Source organism: Atractosteus spatula, chromosome 9, assembly GCF_055471065.1.
Source record: "Atractosteus spatula isolate fAtrSpa1 chromosome 9, fAtrSpa1.hap1, whole genome shotgun sequence".
Taxonomy (NCBI): Eukaryota; Metazoa; Chordata; class Actinopteri; order Semionotiformes; family Lepisosteidae; genus Atractosteus; species Atractosteus spatula.
The window spans coordinates 20968441-20978660 of NC_142714.1; the positions used below are offsets into that span (position 1 = coordinate 20968441).

Below are 10220 nucleotides of genomic sequence, written 5' to 3' on the forward strand. Positions count from 1 at the left end.
GTTTGCATTTCTGTTGTGATTGTACCAGAACATAAGAAAAGCTGGAATCCATTTGTCTCCTCCTTCTCCTGTTGGTTGCTAGTAGCTTAATATTCTAAAACATCTATCTATCCTTATAACATTTTGACCATGTGTTCTGGAAGCTGGGTCTAGCCTTCCACAATCCTCTGTGTAAAGACATATTTTCTGTTTTCTGTCTCAAAAAGTAATATCCTGAACTAAGCTGTTCTCGGATCTTTGTGTTGCAGTTGAATCCCCAGATGTGGCTTGCTCAGAAGCATAGTGATGGACCCAACTCGGATCACTTTAAATTTAGATCCTGTGAATCTCTCCTGTATTGTTCCAAATACTGGATTCCTTTTATTTTATTTATTTTGCCTGTGCTTTTAGAGTCTGTGATTCATCACAGTACCTCAACACTTTGTAGCTCTTGTAAATGGTCCTGTTACACTACAATTCTTTTGAGCATGCCAGGTGTGAATTAGGGATGTTTTTATCTAACTTCTAATACCAGTCTTGAAACATCTATGGAAGCCAAGAACAAAGATGCCCTTTCAGGAGGGAAATCATCATAAGATTACATGGGTTAATGAAACAAAATTTAATTAATTTTAAGTAAGGAGATAACATGATTCTGTAAAATTCTGAATTATTTCTGCTACTGTTATCATTAATTACATCATCAATAAAGATGACTGAGCCAGTTCAAGAGGCGGAGATCTGTTTAGCCAATGAAACCATTGCATCAGACAGGCTGTGTACTGAGTTCAGGGATAAAACAGAAGCCCACTGGTGCTGCTCTGCTCAGTGTGTTCCAGCTCTGATAAGGCCCTGCTGCAGTGTGTCTAGCTGAGGAAACAGTGCCACCACTGGGGGACTGGATAGAACTTGTGGAGGTGCTCACTGGGCAGAAAACAAATCAGGCAGACAAAAGGAAATGCCCCGAATTTGGAAATAGTTGAAAACACTTTATTTGCCTCATACCTGAAATAAAGTGAAGCAGAGTTAATTTTTCTGAAAAGTGAAAGTACATTCTTCATTAACATTGTAGCACTTTACAAAAAACACTTCATTTCTTCATTTCTTCCTAACTGTAATGAATGAAGAGTTCATTCCATGTGAATTCACAAATTGTGTCATCTTTAAATGACTGGAAATATTTAAAGTGCACTATTTTGATATTATTTTAAATTTCAAAGTTATCTTCTGGAGAACAAGACAAAATTATAATGTTATTTAGTTACAAGTATAAAAAATAGGAGGCTCATCTAATCTATTTTATATTAAGTAGTTAACTGATCTCAGAATCTCATCCAGCCTTTTCTTCAAGGAAGGGCTTCAGCAACACGGTTGGGTAGCTTGTTCCATACTCCCACAACCCTTGTGATAAACAAGTGCCTCCTGTTCTTGGTTTTAAATGCACTTCCACTGAGTTTCGCCTAGTGTCTTCTGGTCTGAGTTTCACTGTTCATTCTGAAGAGGTCTGGCAGGTACACACTGGGCTAAGGATTTTGAATACTTATATCAGGTCTCTTCACAATCTTCTTTGTTCAAGACTAACGAGATTTTTTTCTTTAGCTAGCAGACCCCTCTACCTGTTTCTTCCATGAGGACATAACATTCTCCCCTGGTATCAAGGTGTTCCTACAGTAGTTACAGGACTCTAGCATCAATAACTCCTAAGAGTGCCAGCTTTACATTAACTTTGCATCTTACATACATTCATTTTTCCTATTCATAGCACAATACAGTATGTACTGCACGCAATATAAGAATATTCTTTTATATCAGTACAAAATTCCAGACACAACAATGCCATACTGTTAAGTGCAGTAAACTATAGGCTGTTCTATTTTAATAGGTGTGACTCCTGCATGTCAGTTTCGTGAGCTCACGTGTCCTCAGACGCTATGCCAGGTGTTCTGCTGCCTCCTCTCCTTCTTGTACAGGCCCTCCACAGGCGCACAGCGCTGTGACTCGCTGCGCAGTAGTAGGTTGCGGTGTCTTCCTTGCTCAGGTTTCTGATCTCCAGAGTGAACTGGTTTTCAGAGGCTGCGATGGATACCTGAAAGTGTTCGTCAGGGCCTGAGTCGGCAGCATCGTACTCGTTCTTGATGAACTCAACAGCTCGGTGCCTGTCCTTCTGCCTGTACCACTGCATGGTGTAGCTGCTCATGGAGGATCCGGCTGCAACGCTGCACTGGAGGGACACTGTATCACCCACCGAAGGATACATCGGATCTTCCTGTTGTAGCACCAGCGGGCTGGCTGAGAGACCTGGGAAGGGAAAAAAACCCACTTTGGAATGATCTAATCCTGCTTTCTTGTTTAAACACAGCTCTTAAAATCATCAGACGACAGGTATCCAAATGAATCAGTTACATCAACTATTTCCTAGTAAACTTAAATGTAAAATATTAACCTTACCATTCTATTGTACAAAACTGTATGGCATCAATTTGCATATTCTGTTTTTAAACCTCAATAAGTTTAATTTGTACTGTATGTTTATATGCTGTGGTGTGCAGGTCTGCTTTTAAGTCTTCTGATTTTCCCTGTTTATTTGACCTCACTGAGAAATGAAAAGAAGTGATTAATAAATAAAGATCACAGTCATCTCCTGCTTCTTTAATTTATTTGTGGACAGGGCTTTACACGTGTTGTGATGATCTCCTCTTCCTCTTGAATGCTAATTTGTATGCTTATTTTGTTTTCAAGCTGTGAATGTAATTTAACTTATGGTCTTAGCAACTGTTCTGTTTGATATCCCTTTTTCTCAAAGCAGTTTAATTCACAACTGACAAATTAACTCACAAATAATCTGGTCATATCCAATACTGATATAGTTATTAAATACAGTAAAACAATAATACTGTAATTGAATATAAAAACTTTCCAATGTCAGCTTTCACTGCACACAGAACAGCAAATTGAGCACCATCTCTTTACTGTTATGCTAGTTAGTACTAAAATGCAAAGGAAGTCAATTACAGCACATAAAGATTTAAAATACAACATCATCTTCTGTTGCTTTTATATTTTGTCTACTCACATGGTGAAATAAATAACAGCACGATCAGGAGCATAGCTGTCAGCATTCTGTCAAAGGAAGCTCCCTTGAAGTAAATCACTTTGAAAAGCAGGCAGCAGTGTCCCCAGTGAACAGGAAGGAACAGGTTGTTCAAGTTGGTACAGGAGAGGAAAGTGTTAATGAAACATTACAAGACAGACCAAACAGAGACCAACAAAACTGCCAAAGCAAGAGATTTCTGAAACTGATTACTAAAGGAAGTAAACAGTCAAAAACAGAACAAATTTAGGAAATCCTTAGAAAATCATCCTCACACAGTTTCGCTTTGCTAGTTTAGCTTGGGAGGAACAAAAGCCCCTATGTCAGTCCATGGTGAGAGGCAAATACAGTAATTTAGTGAACTGTTGAGATTGGGGAGCAAATGCTTTTTATTTGAGGCTGGGTCAAAGTTAGTGTATCAGTCTTGTGCTGAAATATTTCTTTGAGACAACTGCGCAATGCAATCTTTTTAATACAAGATTTATTGTACATTTTGGCATCTTGCAACAACTTTGCTCCAGCTGTAAAGTTAGAGGGTAATCAGTAATACATGTTGGCAACCAAATAAGAAATGCAACTCCCCAAGCTTATTTGCCATAGTGCAAGTAATACTGGAAATGCGTGATAACTGCTCTCTAGTGCCTGTATTGACACACACAGATTGACAAAGTGACTGCTCCTGGATGACTGATTTTGTAACACCTGGTGAATGTGATCATGCATTTTCTTTTCAATTGGCTGTGAGAGTTGTGACTTGTTGTGCAGCTGTGAGGCAGGCCTGAGATAGTGTGTGATACTTGATGCACAGAAATACACTGCCACATCCTCCTCCTTGAGACTTTGTATTTCTAAAGAAGAGTTCTTGATTTCAGGTCTCAGCATTTTAAATCCTGATTCAAATGCCTTGTCGCTGTACACCATGTTAGGAGCATTGGAGTAACTAATTAAAAGTAAGCGCCAGTCTTCTCCCTGGCGGTACCAGTACATGTAGTCGTGGTTGTTGTCATCGTGTTCGCAGTACAGGGTAACAGGATCCCCATTTCTTTTTATCACATTTTCAGGCCTCTGAGTGATTGTGACTGCGTCTGAAAAAACTACACAAAAGATAAGGAAAAATGTGATATGGAAGCATGAGATTTCTGATCAGGAGAAACAAAACAGACTTCTTACGGTACAGTGTAGCAGGAGCGATGGTGTGAAAACAGAGCAACAGAAAATCCAAGCCACCAAAAACTTAAATCTTAAGTTCATTTTCTACCAGCTGGGGAACTCTTACTTGAAATAAGAAGGATATGAAGGATTAACTGCAGCCAGGTACTCATCTCAGCAGCTCAGAAGCTTAGATTATGAAGAGCAAGTGTAGTTCTCTTGCAGTAGCAGTTGCAGGATGTTACGTTAGAGGCACCACCTGTGGCAATAAAAACACATCAAAGATCTAAAAAACGAGCTCTGAGTAAACTATAAGCCAGATGATAAAGACATTACATGATGCCCATCAACTGACAACAGACTGTTTTAAATTCATTTTTGGCTAGCTGGGGAATACTTATTTGAAATAACAAGGATGTGAAGGATTTAATGTAGCCATGTACCCATTTCAAAACTGCCTTTTGCTGTCTAAGTCTGTGTTTGACTACTTATAAAATACTACTTAAAAATATCTTTTGACTGTATGTTTGACTACTTAATTTAGTTTGACTACTTAAAAATATCTTTCAGAGGACCTTGAAAGTTTATCTTAATGGTAATGTATTGCCTTGATGCGTGTATTAAGAAATTTCTGACCTGTCTTAAGCAAATTCGAATGCATTCACAAATACAATACAATACAAGCACTGCAACCTATTTTGATAAGAAGTTTTTAGGAATATTTTCTCTAATAAGCAATAACAATATTCCTTTTAAAATGGTTCATTATCTTCAGATAGCTTTGCCAAAAAAGAAATGAAAAAAGAACTGTGGTTTTCCTGTCTGAGTATGAAGTTATAGCAGAGACAAGAGACTATATGAGGCACTGTGTACACTGGCTGCACAGAAGTATGTGCCGCTGTCTTCAGGTGTTAAATTGGAAATTTTCAAGGAGCCCTTTTGGGTTGTTTCTCTGTTCAGTTTGAACCTTGCTTTGAACTTGTCTTCATAGTTTGGTTCCTGCAAGCTGTAACCATATCCAATCAGTTCCAGAGCTCCTTTGCTTTTGAGTTGTTGGTACCAGTACATAATAATATAGCTGCTGTCATCGTGTTGGCAATGAATGTCTACTTTCTGTTCTGATCTTCTGGACAGGAAAGGAGTCTGTTCAAATGTGATACCAACCACAGGACCTGTGGAAACAGAGAGACAGAGAGTAAGGCTGGCAAATGAGAAATAACCTACAATGTCATTTATAACTCATTATAACCATTTATAACAGGTATTTATCATTTCTTATTAGAGTGCTAAATGTAAGGGTCTCAAAGATTTTATTTAAATCTATTCATCTATCTACATACTGAACTTTTTCAAATAGAAATCGTAACTTAGATATACAAAGTACATTTCTTACATGGAATCAGACTCAGGAATATAGTAAATCCTACTAGAGCTCTGAACATCTTGAGTCAGTGCTGGAGATAAATGAAGTCTTAATACCATAGACTCAGTTTTCTTTAATGAGAATTGACAGCAAAGGTTGTCAAACACCAATCAGAGCAGATCTGTGGATAACATCATTTAAACCTCATTGGTATTTATTGGATTGTATCTCCCCCTGCTGGGTATATTCAGCCCAGGAATGGTACTAGGCCCATTTCAAAGTGAGAAAACGCTTTACCAATTCAACTGTTTACATGAAAATGTCTGTGAAACACAGAAGTCTTTGTTTCTGCTGTCTGGAAATTCTGTGCTCATCTCACTACCCCCTTGTAATGTTTGGTAATACTGTTTTGCAGTTTTATTAATCATCATGTTATATGGGTAAATGATCCATTTTCTAACTGCATCTTTCAATTCTGGGGCACAGGGGAGCTGGAACCTGTCCTGGCAGGCAACGGGCACAAGGCAGTGTACACCCTGGATTTACCCAGAAGTCAATTAACCTACCAGCATGTCTTTGGACTCTGGATGGAAACCACAGCACCCAACAAAACCTCACATAAACATGGGGAGAAAATACAGCACAAGCTCCCAGCAGATAGCACCCCAGGAAATGGACCCATAGCCCCAGTGCTAAGAGACAGCAATGCTAACCACTGTGTCACTGTGTCACCCTACGTGTAAAATGTTAAAACTTTTATAACCACCACCTTAACTTGAAGAGTAAACTGATTATTATATATTCATTACAGAATAAATACCAGGTAAAATACTGGACATCTATCCTTTTTTCAAAAGCTGTATAAAAAATCAACTAAAATATACAGTATATTAATCCGTGAGACAAATAATAGACAGTCTAGTTAATATATTGATAGTTGAATATGATAAACATTTATACATTTTTAATGTATATAACAATAATAGTTTTAATGTAAATATTATTTGTCTATTAAGACAATGCAAAGCTTTGGAATGTCTATGTGTGTCCGAGGTAAAGTGTTGTTACTACTATTAGATTATTAAAACTTCCTGAAAGTACAGTATAGGAACTTTAGATGTTTGAGAGATGGGGCTCAGCATTAGTTGTTGTGCAGCTGTGAGGCAGGCCTGAGACAATGTGTGACACTCGACGCACAGAAATACACTGCCGCATCCTCCTCCTTGAGACTTTGTATTTCTAAAGAAGAGTTCTTGATTTCAGGTCTTAGCATTTTAAATCCCTTTTCAAAAGCCTTTTCATTGGCCACCATATTAGCACCATAAGAATACGCTATTAAAAGAAAGCCCCCATCTTTTCCTTGGCGGTACCAGTAGATGTTATCATGGTTGTTGTCGTCGTGTTCACAGTACAGTGTAACAGGATCCCCATTCGTTTTGATCACATTTTCAGGCCTCTGAGTGACTGTGACTGCATCTGAAACAACTTAAGAGGAAAAAGGTGAAATGGATGGCTTAGAATTCTGACTAGAAGGAAATGAATAGAAAAGAAGCAAACAAAACAATGAAGCCACTGAAAAAGATTATGCTTATTTTCTGCTAGTTTGGAAAATCTTACTTGTAATAATGTGGATATGAAGGAAAAAAACTAATAATTTGCCCATTTCTCCAGCCCAGCCACATATCCTGGTCTCTCAAAAGTGACAGGAGTACTCTCATAATCTTATGAAAGCAAGTTAGAAGCACCACCCTCTCTGTGGTATGCCCCTGTGACACCAGCTGAAGGACAGTTCTCACATTTCTCTTGACTTGAGATACAGCTTAATTTTCCTTATCTATGCCTGTAATATCCTCAAGAGGTGCAACCAAGAAGGTCTGCTCTAGTAACGCTCTATCCCTGGGGAGTCCAACTCTTCTGGTTTTCCAGGTATTTCTTAACAACATGGAAAAGCTTCAACCCATCTAATTGAGCAAATAATGCATTAAATTAGGTAATTAAAGGCTTTGGTAGAAACAAAATGTTCTGGCCTTCCAGGACTAAAGTGGTGAGTTGCTGTTCTATCCTTATCACAGGAGAGACACAGGATTTTCAGGTTTTGTTCCATTTGAGTCCTTAATTACATAATTAACTCCATTCCATAATTTGATTAGGAATAACGTTGAGTTTAAGTCTTCATCTATTGAGGATGTGATCTTGCCTGTTTCAAGGCTACAAGGTTGTGCCTCTGAAGAACCGGGGTTGGGTTTCCTCATTAAATGAAAAACAAAATTAATCCACAAAAAAACAGTTTCTATTTTGAAGATAAGATTGTGCAGTCATTGTTATTGAAAAAAAATGTGAATAGCTTAATATGAATCATAATATTAAATTATGGATAATATTAACCATGTGGAAGTTGATCAGTATCACTTTTAAAATGCCTTGAAAGTTGTAAGAGCTTGATCTTCACTGATATCACTGCAGAGTTAATGCGCATCCTGAGAAACCCTATGAGAAAGCTACCATCTTGGCTCAAAACACAGGCCTTGGGAGTTGCCTTGAGCCAGGATTGTCACCTGTTAACTCAGAGAACTGGGAGATAAGGCACAGCTGGTCTGAATGGGTAATTAGAACTCAGATGGAGTGGAATTCCACATGAGGAAAGGGGGTGTTGGGATACTCTCTGTACGAAACTGACCATGCCTTCTGGCCAATAAAGAGGGTTGTAAGACCAGCTAAGAAAAAAAAGGTTTCAATCTGCATTTTGGTTCCAGCTAGGAAGGAGAGGTATAGTGAGAGCTCCAGAGAGTGCTCACTTCCAGTGGGTTGGCTAGTTTACAGGCCTGAGGGACTCAGGGGGTCAGAAATGCTATAGAAAATAGTTTAGGCTATACTGAAGGTGTTACAGGAGCTGTACAGACGGGCTGTGTGGTAGTTTACCAGGCTCAATGGGGCTAAAGTGTGCTTCTGAAGAATAGGGTAGGCTCCCTGAACAACAGCTGTCTCGAGGCATTAGGAACTGGAAATGTTGGACCCAACTAGGCAATGCAACAGCGTACTTTCTTCCTATAGTGGAGGGAGAAGAGTTTAGATGATACAGGTCCAGTTCAGACCTTCAGCAGACAGCTGGGTGGGAGTTGGTCACAGTGTGAGATGAGAAACCACAGACTGGCTGCTGCTGTGTCAGGGGCATGGGATTTAGTTACAGAGACATCCTGGTCAAACAGGATCAGTCAGGAAAGTAGCTCTTCACCAATAACTACTAAGAACAGAGTGAGGTTTCAGTCTTTACTGGGTGAAATGGATTAATGCTGTCGAATACCCCAATGCCTGGTTAAGTTGGAATGATTTTAGTTAAAATTACAAGTGGCTGTCACAGACTGAATATGATTGTCCTGCTAAAGTAAGATGATTTGAAGTGTTGGTGAGATGATGTAGTCTCTTCTAGAACAAGGTAAAAAGCAAACGCAGCCTTCCCTGAGAAGGGAACAATGATTAAGAGCTAGGATCCTGTAGGGAGTCCAAAAGACTTGGGCAGACCACTTAAAACATGAAAAGCAAAGGTGACATGTTGGCACTGCCAGTACTTTGGCACTATGGAGCTGTCCGAAAAGCCCTCATCTTAAAAACGTTTTGTGTAGTAATTGTTTGCAAATAGGAATACAATCTCTGTGCATTCCTATCTGAATTGATGTATTGTCTTTTCAAGTTATTTCTGTAAAGAAGAATATAGAAAAAAAAAACTCTGTGGTTTTCCTGTCTGAGTATGAAGTTATTGCAGAGACAAGAGACTATATGAGGCACTGTGTATACTGGCTGCACAGAAGTATGTGCCGCTGTCTTCAGGTGTTGAATTGGAAATTGTCAAGGAGCCCTTTTGGGTTGTTTCTCTGTTCAGTTTGAACCTTGCTTTGAACTTGTCTTCATAGTTTGGTTCCTGCAAGCTGTAACCATATCCAATCATTTCCAGAGCTCCTTTACTTTCCAGTTGCTGGTACCAGTACATATAGTTATAGCTGTTGTCATCATGTTCACAGTGAATGTCTACTTTCTGTTCTGATCTACTGGACAGGAAAGGAGTCTGTTTAAATGTGATGCCAGCCACAGGACCTGTGGAAACAGAGAGAGGTTGGCAAAAGCCTACAGGTAAGGTTGCCATTATTGTAAATTAGAGAATGAATTTGTAAAAAGGCAATATTAGTCTGTAAACAAATGTTTCTAAACAATGCTATAACTGTTACAATAAAAATGGTATAAATAAGGTTTACAAAGTCATTCGCACCCTATCTCTCATTCCTGTCAGAAAAAAATGTTTGAGATTCTTACGTGGGATGAGACTTAGTAATGCAGCAACTCCAAACAGAGCTCTGACCATCTTGCCTCAGTTCTGGAGAGAAATGAAAATGCAGCCCTACTCTAGGCTCATGTTTCCGTAATGGGAAATGATGTTGCAGGTTGTCAAAACCTGTTTTCATCACCTCCACCAACTGTTGGAGTGTATCTCCACCTGCTGGGTATATTTAGTTTACATAAGGTACTGGGCCATTTAAAACGAAATATAGAATGTTGTGAGTAGTTTGCTGTGGCTGCCTGGTGGTTAGTATGGTACTGCTGCCCTCTGAATCCTTGTGTCTTAGGTTTGATGCTAGACATCTGTGT

At 39.0% G+C, this 10220-nt stretch overlaps 1 gene segment (V, D, J or C); it reads right to left on the reverse strand.

Moving 5' to 3' along the window:
• Positions 1–1854: 1854 nt before the first annotated feature.
• LOC148828412 (immunoglobulin heavy variable 4-59-like) lies at positions 1855–4110 on the reverse strand. The segment is given in 3 exon segments: positions 1855–2277; positions 3053–3130; positions 4056–4110. Coding segments are annotated over 3 exon segments (519 nt in total).
• Positions 4111–10220: the final 6110 nt, after the last annotated feature.